The following is a 23588-nucleotide window of genomic DNA, read 5'->3' on the forward strand; positions in this document are numbered from 1 at the left end:
ACGTCTGTCCAGATCCCCGCATGCCTTACGTCCTGTAGATCCCATGTGAGCCACTTCCTGTAGATCCCATGAAAGCCACGTCCTGTAGATCCCATGTAAGCCACGTCCTGTAGATCCCATGTAAACCACGTCCTGTAGATCCCATGTAAGCCACGTCCTGTAGATCCCATGTAAGCCACGTCCTGTAGATCCCATGTAAGCCACGTCCTGTAGATCCCATGAAAGCCAAGTCCTGTAGATCCCACGTAAGCCACGTCCTGTAGATCCCATGTAAGCCACGTCCTGTAGATCCCATGTAAGCCACGTCCTGTAGATCCCATGTAAGCCACGTCCTGTAGATCCCATGTAAGCCACGTCCTGTAGATCCCATGAAAGTACGTCCTGTAGATCCCTATATGCCACGTCCTGTAGATCCCATAACAAGCCACGTCCTATAGATCCCAGGTAAGCCACGTCCTGTAGATCCCATGTAAGCCACGTCCTGTAGATCCCATGTAATCCAAGTCCTATAGATCCCATGTAAGCCAGGTCCTGTAGATCCCATGTAAGCCACGTCCTATAGATCCCAGGTAAGCCACTTCCAGGTGATCCCAGGTAAGCCACTTCCAGTTGATCCCAGGTAAACCACTTCCAGTTGATCCCAGGTAAGCCACTTCCAGTTGATCCCAGGTAAATCACTTCCAGTTGATCCCAGGTAAGCCACTTCCAGTTGATCCCAGGTAAGCCACTTCCAGTTGATCCCAGGTAAGCCACTTCCAGGTGATCCCAGGTAAGCCACTTCCAGTTGATCCCAGGTAAGCCACTTTCAGTTGATCTCAAATAAGCCACTTCCAGTTGATCGTAGGTAAGCTACTTCCAGTTGATCCCAGGTAAGCCACTTCCAGTTGATCGCAGGTAAGCCACTTTCAGTTGATCACAGGTAATCCACAGTTGATTCCAGTTGATCCCAGGTAAGCCACTTCCAGTTGTTCCCAGGTAAGCCACTCCCAGTTGATCCCAGGTAAGCCACTTCCTGTTGATCCCAGGTAAGCCACAGTTTCCCAGCCACTTTGATCCCAGGTAAGCCACTTCCAGTTGATCCCAGGTAAGCCACAGTTTCCCAGTAAATCACTTCCAGTTGATCCCAGGTAAGCCACTTCCCAGCCACTTTGATCCCAGGTAAGCCACTTCCAGGTGATCCCAGGTAAGCCACTTCCAGTTGATCCCAGGTAAACCACTTCCAGTTGATCCCAGGTAAGCCACTTCCAGTTGATCCCAGGTCCAGTTGAATCACTTCCAGTTGATCCCAGGTAAGCCACAGTTGATCCCAGTTGATCCCAGGTAAGCCACTTCCAGTTGATCCCAGGTAAGCCACTTCCTGATCCCCAGGTGATCCCAGGTAAGCCACTTCCAGTTGATCCCAGGTAAGCCACTTCCAGTTGATCCCAGGTAAGCCACTTCCAGTTGATCCCAGGTAAGCCACTTCCAGTTGATCCCAGGTAAGCCACTTCCAGTTGATCCCAGCCACTTCCAGTTGAAGTAAACCACTTCCAGTTGATCCCAGGTAAGCCAAACCACTTCCAGTTGATCCCAGGTAAGCCACTTCCAGTTGATCCCAGGTAAGCCACTCGCAGTTGCTCCCTGGTAAGCCACTTCCAGTTGATCCCAGGTAAGCCACTTCCAGTTGATCCCAGGTAAGCCACTTCCAGTTGATCCAGGTAAGCCACTTCCAGGTGATCCCAGGTAAGCCACTTCCAGTTGATCCCCAGGTAAACCACTTCCAGTTGATCCCAGGTAAGCCACTTCCAGTTGATCCCAGGTAAGCCACTTCCAGTTGATCCCAGGTAAGCCACTTCCAGTTGATCCCAGGTAAGCCACTTCCAGTTGATCCCAGGTAAGCCACTTCCAGGTGATCCCAGGTAAGCCACTTCCAGTTGATCCCAGGTAAACCACTTCCAGTTGATCCCAGGTAAGCCACTTCCAGTTGATCCCAGGTAAGCCACTTCCAGTTGATCCCAGGTAAGCCACTTCCAGTTGATCCCAGGTAAGCCACTTCCAGTTGATCCCAGGTAAGCCACTTCCAGTTGATCCCAGGTAAGCCACTTCCAGTTGATCCCAGCTAAGCCACTTCCTGTTGATCCCAGGTAAGCCACTTCCAGTTGATCCCAGGTAAGCCACTTCCAGTTGATCCCAGGTAAGCCACTTCCAGTTGATCCCAGGTAAGCCACTTCCAGTTGATCCCAGGTAAGCCACTTCCAGTTGATCCCAGGTAAGCCACTTCCAGTTGATCCCAGGTAAGCCACTTCCAGGTGATCCCAGGTAAGCCACTTCCAGTTGATCCCAGGTAAGCCATATTTGGTTGTGGAAAGTTTAAATGCAATTACAGAATACTTATTTTTCTATAGTGCCACTGACCGTCTGCTATAGTGCCACTGACCGTCTGCTACAGTGCCACTGACCGTCTGCTATAGTGCCACTAACCCTCTGCTATAGTGCCACTGACCCTCTGCTATAGTGCCACTAACCCTCTGTTATAGTGCCACTGACCGTCTGCTATAGTGCCACTAACCCTCTGTTATAGTGCCACTGACCCTCTGCTATAGTGCCACTAACCCTCTGTTATAGTGCCACTGACCCTCTGCTATAGTGCCACTGACCCTCTGCTATAGTGCCACTGACCCTCTGCTATAGTGCCACTGACCCTCTGCTATAGTGCCACTGACCCTCTGCTATAGTGCCACTGACCCTCTGTTATAGTGCCACTGACCGTCTGCTATAGTGCCACTGACCCTCTGCTATATTGCCACTGACCCTCTGCTATAGTGCCACTAACCCTCTGTTATAGTGCCACTGACCGTCTGCTATAGTGCCACTAGCCCTCTGTTATAGTGCCACTGACCCTCTGTTATAGTGCCACTGACCCTCTGCTATAGTGCCACTGACCCTCTGCTATAGTGCCACTGACCCTCTGCTATAGTGCCACTGACCCTCTGCTATAGTGCCACTGACCCTCTGCTATAGTGCCACTGACCCTCTGTTATAGTGCCACTGACCGTCTGCTATAGTGCCACTGACCCTCTGCTATATTGCCACTGACCCTCTGCTATAGTGCCACTAACCCTCTGTTATAGTGCCACTGACCGTCTGCTATAGTGCCACTAACCCTCTGTTATAGTGCCACTGACCCTCTGCTATAGTGCCACTAACCCTCTGCTATAGTGCCACTGACCCTCTGTTATAGTGCCACTGACCGTCTGCTATAGTGCCACTGACCCTCTGCTATATTGCCACTGACCCTCTGCTATAGTGCCACTGACCCTCTGCTATAGTGCCACTGACCCTCTGCTATAGTGCCACTGACCCTCTGTTATAGTGCCACTGATCCTCTGCTATAGTGCCACTGACCGTCTGTTATAGTGCCACTTACCCTCTGCTACAGTGCCACTGATACTCTGTTATAGTGCCACTGACCCTCTGCTATAGTGCCACTGATCCTCTGCTATAGTGCCACTGACCGTCTGTTATAGTGCCACTTACCCTCTGCTATAGTGCCACTGATACTCTGCTACAGTGCCACTGACCCTCTGTTATAGTGCAACTTACCCTCTGCTATAGTGCCACTGACCCTCTGTTACAGTGCCACTGATCTTCTGCTATAGTGCCACTGACCGTCTGTTATAGTGCCACTGATCCTCTGCTATAGTGCCACTGATCCTCTGTTATCGTACCACTGACCCTCTGCTATAGTGCCATTGATCCTCTGTTATATTGCCACTGATCATCTGCTATAGTGCCACTGATCCTCTGCTATAGTGCCACTGACCCTCTGTTATAGTGCCACTGATCCTCTGCTATAGTGCCACTGACCCTGTTATAGTGCCACTAATCCTCTGTTATAGTGCCACTGATCCGCTGCTATAGTGTCACTGATCCTATGCTATAGTGCCACTGATCCTCTGCTCTAGTGCCACTGATCCTCTGCTATAGTGTCACTGACCCTCTGTTATAGTGCCACTGATCCTCTGCTATAGTGCCACTGACCCTCTGTTATAGTGCAACTTGCCCTCTGCTATAGTGCCACTGACCATCTGTTATAGTGCCACTGATCCTCTGCTATAGTGCCACTGACCGTCTGTTATAGTGCCACTGATCCTCTGCTATAGTGCCACTGATCCTCTGTTATAGTGCCACTGACCCTCTGCTATAGTGCCATTGATCCTCTGTTATATTGCCACTGATCATCTGCTATAGTGCCACTGATCCTCTGCTATAGTGCCACTGACCCTCTGTTATAGTGCCACTGATCCTCTGCTATAGTGCCACTGACCCTCTGTTATAGTGCCACTAATCCTCTGTTATAGTGCCACTGATCCGCTGCTATAGTGTCACTGATCCTATGCTATAGTGCCACTGATCCTCTGCTCTAGTGCCACTGATCCTCTGCTATAGTGCCACTGACCCTCTGTTATAGTGCCACTGACCCTCTGTTATAGTGCCACTGATCCGCTGCTGTAGTGTCACTGACCCTCTGTTATAGTGTCATTGATCCTCTGTTATAGTGCCACTGACCCTCTGTTATAGTGCCACTGACCCTCTGTTATAGTGTCAGTGACCCTCTGTTATAGTGCCACTGATCCTCTGCTATAGTGCCACTGACCCTCTGTTATAGTGCCACTGACCCTCTGTTATAGTGCCACTGATCCGCTGCTGTAGTGTCACTGACCCTCTGTTATAGTGTCAGTGACCCTCTGTTATAGTGCCACTTACCCTCTGTTATAGTGCCACTGACCCTCTGTTATAGTGCCACTGACCCTCTGTTATAGTGCCACTGATCCGCTGCTCTAGTGCCAATTTAGTTAATATATTTTTATATGTTTTATGTACTTCCCACTCACCACCCACCCCACGCCCACTCACCACCCACCCCACGCCCACTCACCACCCACCCCACGCCTACTCACCACCCACCCCACGCCTACTCACCACCCACCCCACGCCCACTCACCACCACCCCACTCCCACTCACCACCACCCCACGCCCACTCACCACCCCCCCCACGCCTACTCACCACCCACCCCACGCCCTCTCACCACCCTCCCCACGCCCACTCACCACCCACACCACGCCCACTCACCACCCACCCCACGCCCACTCACCACCCACCCCACGTCCACTCACCACCCATCCTACTCCCACTCCACGTCCACTCACCACTCATCTCACGCCCACTCACCGTTGACGACGTCTCACGCCCAGAGTCGGCGCCCCAGCTGCGGTACACCCACATCGAGCAGACAGTGACACCAGGATCACCTGTCTCCCTCAAGTGTACTGCCGTGGGCGTGCCCGCCCCTGTCATCACCTGGACCCGGGACCACCGCCCACTTCTGCCCTCACACAGGTACGTCACTTCTCCGCCCATTTCTATGTTCAGACCAGTAGGGTCACTTCCCCACCCACTACTGCTTCACACAAGTCACTTCTCCACCCACTACTGCCCTCACACAGGCCACTTCCCCTCCCACTACTGCCCCCACACAGGTCACTCCCCTCTCACTACAGCCCCCACACAGGTTACTCCCTTCCCACTACTGCCCTCACACAGGTCACTTTCCCTCCCACTACTGCCCTCACACAGGTCACTTTCCCTCCCACTACTGCCCTCACACAGGTCACTTTCCCTCCCACTACTGCCCTCACACAGGTCGCTTCCCCTTTCACTACTGCCCTCACACAGGTCACTTTCCCTCCCACTACTGCCCTCACACAGGTCACTTTCCCTCCCACTACTGCCCTCACACAGGTCACTTTCCCTCCCACTACTGCCCTCACACAGGTCACTTTCCCTCCCACTACTGCCCTCATTGTGGCGCCTTCAACGTCAGTCTGGTTTACTAAAATAAAACACAGAGTAAGTTTTAATCTGGTTTGTTTCTCACCTCTTAATGAGAAGAGTTGAGGAGAGTTGTGCTCAACCAGTCATTCTCAGTCGCTAGCATTATGGAAGTGACTAACACTGGAGACTCCAGGAGCAGTGGAGAGGTGAAAGATGAGGTTGTCAGTCCCTCTACCTTAGAGATGTAGTCTTGAGGTGGTCAGTCACTCAGTCTTGAAGATGTAGCCTTGAGGTGGTCAGTCCCTTAATAGAGACCATGGATCGGGACGCTTCTCCAGGCTGAAGGACTCTCCCCCTCATCTTCACCTCTCCACTCCTCCTTCAGTCTCCACTATCAACACTGATCACTGAGAGGATAATAAAGATTCACTGTGTCCTCCTCACAATCTTTCACTTCATTTACTTCCTAACAAAAGTCACTGACACGGTTAGGTAAACAAAACCTCGAGAATCATGTCACACAGATTCTGGTAAGTTCACGAGATCCTCTCGACAAACTCACTTCCATAAAGAATCACAAAAGTCATTGTTCTGTCAGGAGAAGAGAGGGTAACACGCTAGTTTTCCCAAACTTCAAAGTCAGTATATCATCTCCCCGTTATACTTTTCCTTCTCAAGTATCATAGTTTTTTTCCTTATGGCATTTAACTCAGACAAGGAAAATCATCCAGACTCACGAGAGGAAATTTTTTCCCTCTACTATAAAGAACAAAGTTCCTTTTCGCTTCAAAATAATGTTTGTGAATCGTAAATCTTGTTTCTTTGCTCGGCTTCGTCGTAAGTAGTTGCAAAACTTCTATTTTTTGCTGGCTACTAAGTTCTGCAAACTTGCTTAGGCCGGAGAGTAACACGACAGCTAGCTGACCTTACCTTAATGCACTGTGAGCGGGGGCAGGAGCTATGACTCGACCCCTGCAACCACAAATAGGTGAGTACTTGCTAACAACCGTGGTCGCTAACAACTGTGGTCGCTAACAACTGTGGTCCTGATTCTTCTCAGTAGTAGCTGACCCACAGAACATGCTCGCTGGACCAGGTGACAGGTCCACGTTGTAAGTCTCTGAAATATTTGTTCCCCCAAGTCTCCTCCAGTCTCATCGTGTCCCTTGCTCTTGCAGGAGTCTCTCTACATCTCTTTTAGCATGTGACTTTCTCTGTTTAACTTCAATCTCTCTTTATTTACTATTCTTCTATAGTCTCCCAGCAGCGTTTTTCCAATCTCTTTCCATCTTTCCTCTTCTGCCCCATCTCTCTCTTTCTCTCTCCCACCCCATTTTCACCCTGCCCAACGCTCTCCTCTCACAGTCTCTCTCTCTCTCTCTCTCTCTCTCTCTCTCTCTCTCTCTCTCTCTCTCTCTCTCTCTCTCTCTCTCTCTCTCTCTCTCTCATTATTGTCTCTCCTACAGCACGAGTGTGGGAAGCTCCAGGACTCCCCTGGGGGAGGTGGTGAGCCTGGTGAACCTAAGCTCAGTGACCACACGTGAGGGCGGTTCCTACACCTGTACCGCCCACAACGCCCACGGCTCTGTCGCCCACTCAGCCAGACTCAACGTCTACGGTAACTCCTTTTCTTCAGTTGGTTGGTTCATTAGTATTAAACGCTACAGACTACAGAGTGGTTATTGAGGCCGCATGTCACCTGTGCATGACCAATCAAGTACAAGGATTAAAATATACTGTCAATGAAAATTTAATGAATGGTCAGTGAATGTCCTCGAAGCATTTCTCATCTCCTTTTGCAACGCGAACTCCTGAATAATGAAAAAAGTTGTACACTCTAGCACCCCTCTTGCTTTCATCCATGCACGATTCACCAGTGGCACAGCTGCCTTGGCACATCCCAGTGGCACAGATCGTGTAAATGTGAAGATGGGGGTCACGAGTGCCAACTGTGCAGTTCCAGAGGCATCGTTACATTGTTTACAAGTTGGCACCCACCTGGTTGTAAACTTAATCTTTGCCCATTAGCGGCTCGGTAATGACCCTGCCAGCGACGTGTTTCTACGACCCTGCCAACGACGTGTTGTTACGTTCCTCCAGCGACGTGTTGTTACGTTCCGCCAGCGACGTGTTGTTACGTTCCTCCAGCGACGTGTTGTTACGTTCCTCCAGCGACGTGTTGTTACGTTCCTCCAGCGACGTGCTGGAGGTACAAATTGCAGTTAAACTTAAATATTTATTTTTACGATTCGCTTAGTATTCGAGTATTTTGTTTACCTGAAGAAACGACACAGGCTTCATTGTGACAACGTTTCACTTCGTAGGACGAAACGTTTTCACAATAAAACCTCGTTTTGCACCCATGTATTTCCTTCATTACCGTGGGCAGCGTGCCATTGTACCCCACATTGTTTAGCTAGCCGGGAAAAAGCACAACATATCCCCACGTGAGAGCTTCCCTTTGTGTGTTAGCTGAGTGTATGGCTGCAAGAGTGTATGGAATACACGTATTTTGAGTGATACAAACGAGTGCATTCACGGGCCTTTCTGACTCTCATTGTGACCCGTTTTTTACAGTGGCAAATGAGTGTAGTTTTTCCCGGACAATGATAGGTGGAAGTTTGCGTCATGGCCAATGTTTTTCCAGCTGGCGCTGTCGTGGTTTTTAGTTACTCATCGCTAATCCAACTGTCCCACCAGCTGTCAACACCTTTCTCCCCAGCTGTCAACACTCACCACCTCATTTAATGTTTGTCTTGTTTTCTCAATGATCAGAATTCCCGAGAAGCTTAAAAAAAGAGATTGCAAGAAGAAATAGAGGACAGTAAAGTGAAGACAACAACAGGAATATGGGGACGGTAAGAAATAGGATAAATAGTGTCAAGAATTATGTTTTCTGTATTTAGAAAGACCAATTAGCCAAAGAATTAACAGAACACTCCCCTCGAGGTGGGTTCCTCGATGGGAGTGTTCTCCTATTGGTGAAGGTTTCTTGAACAATGAGGAGGGTTCCTCGGTACTGGTGAAGGTTTCTTGAACAATGAGGAGGGTTCCTCGGTACTGGTGAAGGCTTCTTCAACAATGAGGAGGGTTCCTCGGTACTGGTGAAGGTTTCTTCAACAATGAGGAGGGTTCCTCGGTACTGGTGAAGGTTTCTTCAACAATGAGGAGGGTTCCTCGGTACTGGTGAAGGTTTCTTCAACAATGAGGAGGGTTCCTCGGTACTGGTGAAGGTTTCTTCAACAATGAGGAGGGTTCCTCGGTACTGGTGAAGGTTTCTTGAACAATTTGATCAAACCTGATTTCCTCTCGGTTCCCAGGCTGCTTCCCCGTGATTTTTAACAAGACTAGAACCACTCTGCCACCGTGGGTAGCGAATGACAACCATGTGAGTGTGCGGGGGTGAGTTATGAGGACCAGGCCACGATACAGCAGCCACCTGCAGTCAGCAGAAAAGGTTGAGTTACGAGCCTGTCTCAGGAAGCTGTGAGATGAGGATCATTTTAGTAAGGGATGATCTGTCAGCCTCTCTCTCTCTCTCTCTCTCTCTCTCTCTCTCTCTCTCTCTCTCTCTCTCTCTCTCTCTCTCTCTCTCTCTCTCTCTCTCTCTCTCTCTCTCTCTCCCTCGCTCTCTCTCTCTCTCTCTCTCTCTCTCTCTCTCTCTCTCTCTCTCTCTCTCTCTCTCTCTCTCTCTCTCTCTCTCTCTCTCTCTCTCTCTCTCTCTCTCTCTCTCTCTCTATTTTTTTTTTTTTTTTTTTTTTGTTTTGTTTTTTTTTTTTTTACTCAGGGTTTGACAAGGTTAAGGATCCCTAGCTTTATTGACAGCTATTTACAGGTTAAGGATTCCTAACTTTATTGGCAAGCTAAGAGCTGTTACCTACATCAGCTCATTTGAAAGCATTTTTGTTATGAGACATACAAGTAGGGAACAGGATGAAGTTGGAGCCATCTGTGGGCCAGCATTTTCATTTGATCAACTGACGTTATCTCGTTGACATCATTATGCTGTACAAATGTGTTCCATACTCGAGTCATCCTGGGTATGTATGATCTCAGATGGAGTGATGTTCTGGAGAAGAAGGTACAGCCAGAGTGAAGTTGCTGCTTTCTGCCCGTCTTGTGGCATAAAAGCTTGTTTCACGCTGTCCTCGAAGTGGATCCAAGTGTGGTATTTTGACAATATTGGCCTTGTACATAACAGTAAGGGCCACCCACATCCCTCCTATGTTGAAGGCTCTGCTGAAATGACAGATCTATCCAGGATGGGTCCAGGCGAGAGATGAGACGTGTTGCTCTGTTCTCTACTCTGTCAAGCAGTCGCAGATGAGAGGGGGGCAGGCAAACCAAGAAAGTGGAGCATACTCAAGGTGTGAGCGTACTTGTGCCTCGTACAGGGATCTTGCAACCCCTACTGTCAAGCAGATGCGAGATACGGCGAAGTGCTGTAAGCTTCCTGGCTGCCTTGTTTGCAAGATTTACAACATGGTTCTTCATGGTTAGGTTTGAGTCAAATTTCACCCCTAAGGATATCAACTTCTTCTCCAGGTGCCAACATCGTCCCATTCATCCTTACTACTGCGCCAGCATTACCATCATAGGTGCCTAGAGACGAACATCATTTGCGTTTTTTCAGGTGCAAATGTTGTTACGCCATCTATTTCCCCAAGCTGATATGGCTCTCAGCTGGTGATTGATGTAACTTAGAGCAGCTGGCATTTCTTCTCTTGGATAAGTGAATGTCAGTGTACAGTCGTTTGCATATGCATGTGATTCTGGGATGAGATGAAGAAGGTCGTTGAAGTAGACATTCCATAACAGTGGACCCAGCACACTTCCTTGTGGAACGCTTGCCCCAATAGGATGCCTTGCTGATTCCGTTCCATTGAGGACTACACTTAGAGATCTACCATGAAGGTAATCACTGAGGAGACATAGCGTAGAGCCTGCAATTCCCCAGTGCTTGAAGTTTTGCTAAGAGGCCCTGGTGCCACACCCGGTCGAAAGCGCCAGCAATGTCCAGTGCTACCACACAGCTGACTTTGGATTCATCCAGTGACTGGTGCCACTTAGTGGAGAGGTTTAACAACAGATCAGCAGCAGAGTAACCTTTCCTGAAGCCATATTGACGATCACAAAGTAGTGAGTGGTAGTCAAAAAAAAATCTGTCATTTGTCTTGAGATTATTGTCTCAAGGATCTTACAGTGATTGACAGGGTGACACTGGTCTGTAGTTGCTGATTTCTGCTCTGCTCTTCTTTTTGTGAACAGGGACTACATTTGCCTCTTTCCATGGAGAGGGCCATTTACACTGTACTAGGCAGTGCTGAAAGATGCAGTTAGAGGTGCTGCTAGCTGGTCTGCACATCTTCTCAACAATCTTGGGCTCAACTTGTCTGGGCTCCCACAGCCTTTCTTGGTCAAGTGATTTAAGAAGGAAATGCACCTCCTCCTGCCTTATTGTCACCACTGACAGTTTTGACACAGTTCTTGCAGCTAGCCAAGGAGGGTCCCTTGCTGGATCAGGAACTTGCATTTTGGTAGCAAAGTGTTCAGCAAAGAGGTCCGCCTTCTCTTGACTACTAGTAGAGGTGGTCCCATCCTGTCGATTTAGAGGTGGAATAAGTTCATCAGGCAGATAACCTTGTCTGTCCTTGACCAGGGACCACCAGGTTTTGGAGCCTACCCTACCTGATGCTAACTTTCTTTTAGTGTCCACCTCCCATTTAGTAATGGCCCACTTTTGAACATCACCCATATGCCTACAGGCTTGCATGTGCAAGTTCCTGTTATAGGTGGTAGGATGTCTCTTATACCTTCGCCATGCTTTGTCTTAGCAGTAGCAGCCTCTCTACAACGAAAGCCAAACCAAGGCTGATCTGTAGGCTTTGTCACATATTGCCGGTGAGGAATGTGTTCTTGTTGCAGATTAAGGATGTGTCCAGTGAAGGCTTTCACTTGGTTGTCAACATCCCCTGGAGAAAGAGCATTCCAGTCGGTGGTGGCGAGCTCTCTCTCTCCCTCTCTCTCTCTCTCCTCTCTCCTCTCTCTCTCTCTCTCTCTCTCTCTCTCTCTCTCTCTCTCTCTCCTCTCTCTCTCCTCTCTATCTCTCTCTCTCAGGGTTTGACAAGGTTAAGGATCCCTAGCTTTATTGACAGCTATTTACAGGTTAAGGATTCCTAACTTTATTGGCAAAAAGCTAAGAGCTGTTACCTACATCAGCTCATTTGAAAGCATTTTTGTTATGAGACATACAAGTAGGGAACAGGATGAAGTTGGAGCCATCTGTGGGCCAGCATTTTCATTTGATCAACTGACGTTATCTCGTTGACATCATTATGCTGTACGAATGTGTTCCATACTCGAGTCATCCTGGGTATGTATGATCTCAGATGGAGTGATGTTCTGGAGAAGGGTACAGCCAGAGAAGAAATTGCTGCTTTCTGCCCGTCTTGTGGCATAAAAGCTTGTTTCACGCTGTCCTCGAAGTGGATCCAAGTGTGGTATTTTGACAATATTGGCCTTGTACATAACAGTAAGGCCTCCCACATCCCTCCTATGTTGAAGGCTCTGCTGAAATGACAGATCTATCCAGGATGGGTCCAGGCGAGAGATGAGACGTCTTGCTCTGTTCTCTACTCTGTCAAGCAGTCGCAGATGAGAGGGGGGGCAGGCAAACCAAGAAAGTGGAGCATACTCAAGGTGTGAGCGTACTTGTGCCTCGTACAGGATCTTGCAACCCCTCTCTCCCTCTCTCTCTCTTTCTCTCTCTCTCTCACTCTATCACTCTCTCTCTCTCTCTCTCTCTCTCTCTCTCTCTCTCTCTCTCACTCTCTCTCTCTCTCTCTACCTCTCTCTACCTCCATTCCTCCATGCAACGCACACACCACACCCACACATACAAAACAGGTCAAGTATCTATCGATAGTTGCCTTTCACAACTAGTATCTAACACACACACACACACACACACACACACACACACACACACACACACACACACACACACACACACACACACACACACACACACACACACACATACACAGGAAAGGCACTGCAATGGATAAGAGAATACCTTACAGGGAGGCAACAACGAGTCATGGTACGTGACGAGGTGTCAAAGTGGGCGTCTGTGACAAGCGGGGTTCCACAGGGGTCAGTCCTTGGACCTGTGCTGTTCTTGGTATATGTGAATGACATAACGGAAGGGATAGACTCAGAAGTGTCCTTGTTTGCAGATGATGTGAAGTTAATGAGAAGAATCAAATCGGATGAGGATCAGGCAAGACTACAAAGAGACCTGGACAGGCTACAAGCCTGGTCCAGCAACTGGCTCCTTGAGTTTAACCCCGCCAAATGCAAAGTCATGAAGATTGGGGAAGGGCAAAGAAGACCGCAGACACAATATAGTTTAGATGGCCAAAGTCTGCAAACCTCACTCAAGGAAAAAGATCTGGGGGTGAGTATAACACCGAGCATATCTCCTGAGGCGCACATCAATCAGATAACTGCTGCAGCATACGGGCGCCTGGCAAACCTACGGATAGCGTTCCGATACATCAGTAAGGAGTCGTTCAAGACTCTGCATACCATTTACGTCAGGCCCATACTGGAGTATGCAGCACCAGTTTGGAATCCACACCTAATCGAGCACGTCAAGAAGTTAGAGAAAGTACAAAGGTTTGCAACAAGACTAGTCCCAGAGCTACGGGGATTGTCCTACGAAGAAAGGTCGAGGGAAATTGACCTGACGACACTGGAGGCCAGGAGGGTCAGGGGAGACATGATAACGACATACAAAATACTGCGCGGAATAGACAAGGTGGACAAAGACAGGATGTTCCAGAGATGGGACACAGACACAAGAGGTCACAATTGGAAGTTGAAGACTCAGATGAATCAAAGGGATGTTAGGAAGTATTTCTTCAGTCATAGAGTAGTCAAGCCGTGGAATAGCCTAGAAAGTGAAGTAGTGGAGGCGGGAACTATACATAGTTTTAAGGCGAGGTATGATAAAGCTCATGGAGCAGGGAGAGAGAGGACCTAGTAGCAATCAGTGAAGAGGCGGGGCCAGGAGCTATGACTCGACCCCTGCAACCACAAATAGGTGAGTACAAATAGGTGAGTACACACATAAACTACATCCAGACAGGTCTCTGTTATGAGTAAAGGACCTATGAAGACAAACTGCAAGAACTGAACCAGTCACTGTAAGAAAGAAGAACAAGGGAAGCTGTGATCACAACATAGAAAATACGTATGGGTACAGACACTGTAGACAAGACTACGATATTCACTGGTGTTGAAATAAGAACAGGAAACCACAGATTGAAATCTCTTTCCAGCGAGACTCAGAGACTAATGAAAATATTTCTTCAACATAAGAGATTTAAATTCTATGGTTCAGGTAAATCAAACCACGGAACGGGTGGGGGTTAGAACTCGTGGCGAGTGAGTCGTAAAACATCAGGCCATTGCTTAAGCCACTGGACCAAGCCACTGGGCCGGCTGCTACAATAAGATTCATCCAACTAGGTATAGTTATACACCTTAGGAAGGTTAGCATGGGCCACCATTGTAACCACAAATGGTCACAGTGGTGGCCCATACTAACCTCCTTCTAGTGTATAAAAATACTTATGATGAATCTTATTGTAGTCAGCTGGCCCAGTGGTTAACGCACTATCTTGAAGTTTTACAACTCACTCGCCGCGGGTTCTAACTCCACCCATACAGTGGTTTGTCTGAAATAGTGTTATTACGATTTCGAGAATCAGTTCAACTAAACGTTGTGGAATCGTCATTTTTTTAAGCATAATGCACAAAATGTTTCAAATTTGAGTTCTGGCATCTATAAACTTGACATTTTTTAATAACAAAAAACAAAACAGCTGAAGTGGACTTCACCCATAGGTTTAAATTTATATATGTGAAAAAAATTAAACTTCTATAGTGGAAACCCAAACACTAATATGAAATATTTAGAGATATAAAAAATAAAATGTCACATTTCACAGTCGTGGAGGGAGGAGAGGGCGAAACGTCGTCATAAGGTTACTCTGATGAGTGCATCTTGTAGAGAGGAGGGAGCAAACGTCGTCATAAGGTTCCTCTGATGAGTGCGTCTTGTAGAGAGAAGAGAGCGAAACACCGTCATAAGGTTCCTCTGATGAGTGCGTCTTGTAGAGAGAAGAGAGCGAAACATCGTCATAAGGTTCCTCTGATGAGTGCGTCTTGTAGAGAGAAGAGAGCGAAACACCGTCATAAGGTTCCTCTGATGAGTGCGTCTAGTAGAGAGAAGAGAGCGAAACATCGTCATAAGGTTCCTCTGATGAGTGCATCTTGTAGAGAGAAGAGAGCGAAACGTCGTCATAAGGTTCCTCTGATGAGTGCGTCTTGTAGAGAGAAGAGAGCGAAACATCGTCATAAGGTTCCTCTGATGAGTGCGTCTTGTAGAGAGAAGAGAGCGAAACACCGTCATAAGGTTCCTCTGATGAGTGCGTCTTGTAGAGAGAAGAGAGCGAAACATCGTCATAAGTTTCCTCTGATGAGTGCATCTTGTAGAGAGAAGAGAGCGAAACGTCGTCATAAGGTTCCTCTGATGAGTGCGTCTTGTAGAGAGAAGAGAGCGAAACATCGTCATAAGGTTCCTCTGATGAGTGCATCTTGTAGAGAGAAGAGAGCGAAACGTCGTCATAAGGTTCCTCTGATGAGTGCATCTTGTAGAGAGAAGAGAGCGAAACATCGTCATAAGGTTCCTCTGATGAGTGCGTCTTGTAGAGAAAAGAGAGCGAAACATCGTCATAAGGTTCCTCTGATGAGTGCGTCTTGTAGAGAGGAGAGAGCGAAACGTCGTCATAAGGTTCCTCTGATGAGTGCGTCTTGTAGAGAGGAGAGAGCGAAACGTCGTCATAAGGTTCCTCTGATGAGTGTGTTTTGTAGAGAAGAGAGCGAAACATCGTCATAAGGTTCCTCTGATGAGTGCGTCTTGTAGAGAGAAGAGAGCGAAACATCGTCATAAGGTTCGTCTGATGAGTGCGTCTTGTAGAGAAGAGAGAGCGAAACGTCGTCATAAGGTTCCTCTGATGAGTGCGTCTTGTAGAGAGAAGAGAGCGAAACATCGTCATAAGGTTCCTCTGATGAGTGCGTCTTGTAGAGAGAAGAGAGCGAAACGTCGTCATAAGGTTCCTCTGATGAGTGCGTCTTGTAGAGAGAAGAGAGCGAAACGTCGTCATAAGGTTCCTCTGATGAGTGCGTCTTGTAGAGAGAAGAGAGGGAAACATCGTCACAAGGTTCCTCTGATGAGTGCGTCTTGTAGAGAGAAGAGAGCGAAACATCGTCATAAGGTTCCTCTGATGAGTGCGTCTTGTAGAGAGAAGAGAGCGAAACATCGTCATAAGGTTCCTCTGATGAGTGCGTCTTGTAGAGAGAAGAGAGCGAAACGTCGTCATAAGGTTCCTCTGATGAGTGCATCTTGTAGAGAGAAGAGAGCGAAACGTCGTCATAAGGTTCCTCTGATGAATGCGTCTTGTAGAGAGAAGAGAGCGAAACGTCGTCATAAGGTTCCTCTGATGAGTGCATCTTGTAGAGAGAAGAGAGCGAAACACCGTCATAAGGTTCCTCTGATGAGTGCGTCTTGTAGAGAGAAGAGAGCGAAACACCGTCATAAGGTTCCTCTGATGAGTGCGTCTAGTAGAGAGAAGAGAGCGAAACGTCGTCATAAGGTTCCTCTGATGAGTGCATCTTGTAGAGAGAAGAGAGCGAAACACCGTCATAAGGTTCGTCTGATGAGTGCGTCTTGTAGAGAGAAGAGAGCGAAACACCGTCATAAGGTTCCTCTGATGAGTGCGTCTTGTAGAGAGAAGAGAGCGAAACATCGTCATAAGGTTCCTCTGATGAGTGCATCTTGTAGAGAGAAGAGAGCGAAACATCGTCATAAGGTTCCTCTGATGAGTGCATCTTGTAGAGAGAAGAGAGCGAAACGTCGTCATAAGGTTCCTCTGATGAGTGCATCTTGTAGAGAGAAGAGAGCGAAACATCGTCATAAGGTTCCTCTGATGAGTGCGTCTTGTAGAGAAAAGAGAGCGAAACATCGTCATAAGGTTCCTCTGATGAGTGCGTCTTGTAGAGAGGAGAGAGCGAAACGTCGTCATAAGGTTCCTCTGATGAGTGCGTCTTGTAGAGAGGAGAGAGCGAAACGTCGTCATAAGGTTCCTCTGATGAGAGTGTTTTGTAGAGAGAAGAGAGCGAAACATCGTCATAAGGTTCCTCTGATGAGTGCGTCTTGTAGAGAGAAGAGAGCGAAACATCGTCATAAGGTTCGTCTGATGAGTGCGTCTTGTAGAGAAGAGAGAGCGAAACGTCGTCATAAGGTTCCTCTGATGAGTGCGTCTTGTAGAGAGAAGAGAGCGAAACATCGTCATAAGGTTCCTCTGATGAGTGCGTCTTGTAGAGAGAAGAGAGCGAAACGTCGTCATAAGGTTCCTCTGATGAGTGCGTCTTGTAGAGAGAAGAGAGCGAAACGTCGTCATAAGGTTCCTCTGATGAGTGCGTCTTGTAGAGAGAAGAGAGGGAAACATCGTCACAAGGTTCCTCTGATGAGTGCGTCTTGTAGAGAGAAGAGAGCGAAACATCGTCATAAGGTTCCTCTGATGAGTGCGTCTTGTAGAGAGAAGAGAGCGAAACATCGTCATAAGGTTCCTCTGATGAGTGCGTCTTGTAGAGAGAAGAGAGCGAAACGTCGTCATAAGGTTCCTCTGATGAGTGCATCTTGTAGAGAGAAGAGAGCGAAACGTCGTCATAAGGTTCCTCTGATGAATGCGTCTTGTAGAGAGAAGAGAGCGAAACGTCGTCATAAGGTTCCTCTGATGAGTGCATCTTGTAGAGAGAAGAGAGCGAAACACCGTCATAAGGTTCCTCTGATGAGTGTGTCTTGTAGAGAGAAGAGAGCGAAACACCGTCATAAGGTTCCTCTGATGAGTGCATCTTGTAGAGAGAAGAGAGCGAAACGTCGTCATAAGGTTCCTCTGATGAGTGTGTCTTGTAGAGAGAAGAGAGCGAAACGTCGTCATAAGGTTCCTCTGATGAGTGCATCTTGTAGAGAGAAGAGAGCGAAACACCGTCATAAGGTTCCTCTGATGAGTGCGTCTTGTAGAGAGAAGAGAGCGAAACACCGTCATAAGGTTCCTCTGATGAGTGCGTCTTGTAGAGAGAAGAGAGCGAAACATCGTCATAAGGTTCCTCTGATGAGTGCATCTTGTAGAGAGAAGAGAGCGAAACACCGTCATAAGGTTCCTCTGATGAGTGCGTCTAGTAGAGAGAAGAGAGCGAAACATCGTCATAAGGTTCCTCTGATGAGTGGGTCTTGTAGAGAGAAGAGAGCGAAACATCGTCATAAGGTTCCTCTGATGAGTGCGTCTAGTAGAGAGAAGAGAGCGAAACGTCGTCATAAGGTTCCTCTGATGAGTGCATCTTGTAGAGAGAAGAGAGCGAAACACCGTCATAAGGTTCGTCTGATGAGTGCGTCTTGTAGAGAGAAGAGAGCGAAACACCGTCATAAGGTTCCTCTGATGAGTGCATCTTGTAGAGAGAAGAGAGCGATACGTCGTCATAAGGTTCCTCTGATGAGTGTGTCTTGTAGAGAGAAGAGAGCGAAACGTCGTCATAAGGTTCCTCTGATGAGTGCATCTTGTAGAGAGAAGAGAGCGAAACACCGTCATAAGGTTCCTCTGATGAGTGCGTCTTGTAGAGAGAAGAGAGCGAAACACCGTCATAAGGTTCCTCTGATGAGTGCGTCTTTTAGAGAGAAGAGAGCGAAACATCGTCATAAGGTTCCTCTGATGAGTGCATCTTGTAGAGAGAAGAGAGCGAAACACCGTCATAAGGTTCCTCTGATGAGTGCGTCTAGTAGAGAGAAGAGAGCGAAACATCGTCATAAGGTTCCTCTGATGAGTGCGTCTTGTAGAGAGAAGAGAGCGAAACATCGTCATAAGGTTCCTCTGATGAGTGCGTCTAGTAGAGAGGAAGACAAACTAGACAGGGGATTAGTGTTATTCCTGTGTCGATTAAAACCAGTCACTCCTATCATGTTTCTCACCAGTAAACACTGACGTTAAACACGAACCAATGTTCTCTCACATTTCTCATTAACCTATACATAAATAGAACACCCAACGATTGTTCTGTTATTATTATGATTATTATTATTATTATTATTATTATTATTATTATTATTATTATTATTATTATTATTATTATTATTATTATTATTATTAATTAATATTATTATTATTAAGTAATATTATTATTATTATTATTATTATTATTATTATTATTATTATTAATTATTATTATTATTATTATTATTATTATTATTATTAATTACTATTATTATTATTATTATTATTTTTATTATTATTACTATTATTAAAATCAAAATCGTTATTGGAAGCGCTAATCCCGTAAGGATCTTACAGCTCCTGGGAAATGGGAGGGGTTGGAGGGGTGTTAAACAAGTTTGATCCGAGCAAAAACAAAGGGGAGAGAAACTCCAATTCCCTGGATCCAGAGCCCTTCACTAGCAACAAGACACCCACGTATGAGGGTTTAAGACTGGCTCTATCTCACTTAAGACTTACATATTTGTCTTAGACGTATGACCTTATGGAACTCGGGATGCTGCGTAGTTCACTGGTCCACTGGTCCACTCGTCCACTAGTTTACTGGTTTACTGGTCCACTGGTCCACTGGTCCACTGGTTCACTCATTTACTGGTCCACTGGTAAACTAGTTTACTGGTCTACTGGTCCATTACTTTACTGGTTAACTGGTCCACTAGTCCACTGGTTCACTGGTCCTCTGGTTTATTGGTAAACTAATCCGCTGGTACATAAGTCCACTGGTTCACAGGTCCACTTGTCTGCCGGATATTTCAATAAAGGTTTATACTGAGCAAAACATCGTCTGTGACATAGGTTTGACTTTTGGGTTATAAACCCAGGAAGCTGTGCGGTCCATTGGTTCACTGGTTCACTAATCGACTAATCATCTGGTTAACTGGACCACTGACCGACTAGTCCGCTGGTTCTCTAGTTCACTGGTCCACTGATCCACCGGTTCACTGATTCAGGGTCATGCTTTACCCAATATCTTAAACAGGTTTAAATATAATATCCTAGGCAATGTTTCACACCTTATCCTAGGCAATGTTTCACACCTTATCCTAGGCAATGTTTCATACCATATCCTACGCAGAGTCTGTTGTTACTTGGCCCTCCTGACCACCAGTTTTGTGCCCTGCAGGTCCGCCCTTCGTTCGTGCCATGGGTAACGTGACGGTGGTGTCTGGGGAGGATGTTGGGGTATGGTGTCCTGCAGGAGGATACCCTACCCCCACCATTACCTGGCGTAGGGAGGGCCATACCCTCCCCACCTCCCTCAGGTGAGTCTCTCTCTCTCTCTCTCTCTCTCTCTCTCTCTCTCTCGCTCTCTCTCTCTTTCTTTTTTTTTTTACACAGGGTTTGACAAGGTTACGTTAAGGATCCCTAGCTTTATTGACAAGATATTTACAGGTTAAGGATTCCTAACTTTATTGGCAAGCTAAGAGTTGTTACCTACATCAGCTCTCTCTCTCTCTCTCTCTCTCTCTCTCTCTCCTCCTTCCCTCCTGGCGGAGGGAAGGAGGAGTGTTGAAGGTTTAATTCTTGTGTTGCAGGCAGGAAATAGCCACCAACGGGACACTGGTAATAAGGAACGCTGGCAACGAGGACGCTGGTCGCTACACCTGTGTCGTCTCCGGCAGACAGGGGCAGACATCGTCCTCACACACCTTCCTCCATGTGCTCAGTACGTATAAAACTAGACATGCATAACGTTATAGGCTCCAGTACACAAATAACCCACACATAGGAGAATATGTTTCATACTCCTATGTGCTAATTACTTGTGTTTTGTTACAGTTACGGTATTGTGCCATTTTACTCTGTCTAGGCTCTAACCTATGAATTTCGACAAGGAAGCAAAGAGCGTCTGGACCAGGAGACATATCTAGAAACACTACTATACCTCTTACCTCTGTATTTAACTGAAGATGCCTACGGTGCAGGCGAAACATTCCAACAATAAAGATACCCAACTGTTTCCCATGTGTCTTTCTCATCAACTCTCTGTTTCCTTGTCCAAGTTCAAAGGCTAGAATCTAGAGCGTTACACAGTCATTAATAATAAGCATTCTATTTTTTTAATGATATAAACACATTTAATATAATAAGAGGTGTGTATTTCATAGTATATACACTGAGATTAAACGTTAATCTTAACTCTAATGATAAAACTATATTTGCCTGGTTAATCTGTTACATGGTTGTAACAGAAATATTAAACAATATTATTTCATCATAATTAGTTTTCTGTATCTAATTAGCACAAGAGCCACTAAACTCGTTAAACATTCCTTACAGAGCCTCCCAAAATCGAGCCGTTTTCGTTCCGGAGTGACTTGCAGGAAGGAGAGAGGACGCAGCTTACTTGCATGATCAACTCTGGTGACCTTCCTATCACTATCAACTGGCTCAAGGATGGTCGCCACCTGCAGCATGACCCGGGCATTGATATCAAGCAGATGAGCGAGTACTCTAGGGTGGGTCTGTGAGGCTGTGTTGAGGTGCTGTGGGTGGGTGGTGATTCTTGCAATGTTTGCGTGTGTTTCTAAAGCCATGAAAAACCCATGGGGTGGGTGTTGGTTGGTGAGGAGTCATGCAGTGTTTGTGATATGTTCCTGCATGTGTTTATACAGCCATAAACACCACGAATGGGTCGATAATTTCATAAACATTATAACCACGTCTGTTCATCTTCCAATAGTTAAACAATAAGGATACTCTTGTGTCTTAATTCGCCTGAGGTTTTTGTTTGATACTCAATCTTTGTGCTTTTAATTTCTTTACAACAGTATCATCGAACATTAAAATGGTATAAAATACCGACAGGTTGTTAGATAAGACACATATGCACTGCTGACACGAGTCACTGTTTCCTCAGGTGTTGCTGTTCAAGAAGCTTCGAGAGCATCACTCGGGGTCGTACACCTGCGAGGCTGCCAATGCTGCTGCTACATCCAACTACACTGCTGCCGTCAGAGTTAAGGTACACGAGGGAAGGTTAATATCAGAGTTAAGGTACACGAGGGAAGGTTAATATCAGAGTTAAGGTACACGAGGGAAGGTTAATATCAGAGTTAAGGTACACGAGGGAAGGTTAATATCAGAGTTAAGGTACACGAGGGAAGGTTAATATCAAAGTTAAGGTAGGTTACAACGCAGATTAGGGTCAGAGTTAAGGCAGGCCACGGGGCAGGTCAGAGTAGGTTATGTAGATTAGGCTCAGAAATGTCACATAATTCAAGATCAGCGACGACACACTAATGCACTGTTCGAAACATTAAGGAAATGTTTCGCCACGAGCGACTTGTTCAGTGCTGGCAACCTAGTCATTACATTCCCACAACAGAAAGATTCATTCGTCTTTAAGTTTTGGGAAAAGGTAAACGTTAGGGAGAATGTTTCTACCCCGTAGACACACGTGTACAGGTGTATGTCTCACCCCGCAGGTGGCACCCAGGTGGGTGGTGGAACCTGGGAGTGCCACGGCTCTGGTGGGTTCAACAGTGGTTCTGGATTGCAGCGCTCGTGGCTACCCCAATCCAGAGTTGACGTGGATGAAGGCTCCTGGTAAGTACCCTTTTGCAATGTCAAGAGTTAATTATATGTAATTGGCTCAAGGAACGGAAAAGTTGATAAATTAGACACGTGTGCACCACTTGGGTATCTTTTCTGAGGAAACGTTTCGCCACACAGTGGCTTCATCAGTGATATACAAAGGAGAATGGTGAAGATAAGCAACTGGTTGGCGAGGCATTTTCAACTGAAGATTTCCAGGTGTTGTTCATGTCTTTAATTCCCCATTTTGTCGGTACTGTGAATCAGTATCGCCAAGATACACATCTGAGCAAGCGAAATATCGTTTTAATAAATTTCCAAGGAAATTGGATCAACTTCCTGATATTTCCTGTGTGAAGGTAGAGGAGAACAACGTTCTCCTCTACTGTAATCACATACTCGTTTTGTACGTGAGCTGTAGTTGCATGTTTCTATCCTTGTGTATCATCCATTACGACTGGAGGATCTCTTGTCCCTTCCAGCCACTCCTGTTTCCCGTCTTCTTAGATGTCACGAAGCCATGAATAGAAATTTATAACGAATACACAGTCTCACTTTGCCTCCATACAGTCAAATGTCATACGAATAAAAGATTGTCACAATACCATCGCTAGAATAATTCCCAGACCTTTACTTAAGCTATAGGCGCAATGTTTCGGTCTTATCAAGCCCAGGATGGACAGAAATGTGTTTTAAAGATAGTTCTCTAACATGGAGGTACTGAGATGTGATGTACCTCCAGGGGACTCAGCGCAGGACTTCCTGGCGGTAGTTCTGGACGGAGTGAGGGCATCGCAAGCACCTAATGGATCACTTGTTCTGCCTGACGTAGCTACCACCAGCGCTGGCTGGTTCCTCTGTCGCGCCGATAACACTGTCGGCAAGTCTATCTCCAAGGTGGTCAAACTCACCGTCCACGGTGAGTGCTGAGTGTAGACACCCCAGCTACCTAACACACGACTACTACTATCACTATTACTACTACTGCTACTATCACCACTACTACTACTATCACCATATTGCTACTATCACCATTACTACTAACACAACTGCTACA

At 46.7% G+C, this 23588-nt stretch overlaps 1 protein-coding gene across 1 annotated transcript in view; it reads left to right on the forward strand.

Annotated features, from left to right (window-relative positions):
* LOC128691282 (uncharacterized) overlaps positions 1 to 23588 on the forward strand; it is an 85268-nt gene that overhangs the window by 23079 nt on the left and 38601 nt on the right. Inside the window, exons 5-12 of the mRNA XM_070091660.1 lie at positions 5237 to 5381; positions 7283 to 7434; positions 20118 to 20256; positions 20530 to 20660; positions 21275 to 21453; positions 21855 to 21959; positions 22423 to 22543; positions 23274 to 23450. Coding sequence (XP_069947761.1) covers positions 5237 to 5381; positions 7283 to 7434; positions 20118 to 20256; positions 20530 to 20660; positions 21275 to 21453; positions 21855 to 21959; positions 22423 to 22543; positions 23274 to 23450 — 1149 coding nt within the window. The remainder of the gene's footprint in view (positions 1 to 5236; positions 5382 to 7282; positions 7435 to 20117; positions 20257 to 20529; positions 20661 to 21274; positions 21454 to 21854; positions 21960 to 22422; positions 22544 to 23273; positions 23451 to 23588) is intronic.

The sequence above is a fragment of the Cherax quadricarinatus genome, chromosome 36 (assembly GCF_038502225.1).
Source record: "Cherax quadricarinatus isolate ZL_2023a chromosome 36, ASM3850222v1, whole genome shotgun sequence".
Lineage (NCBI taxonomy): Eukaryota > Metazoa > Arthropoda > Malacostraca > Decapoda > Parastacidae > Cherax > Cherax quadricarinatus.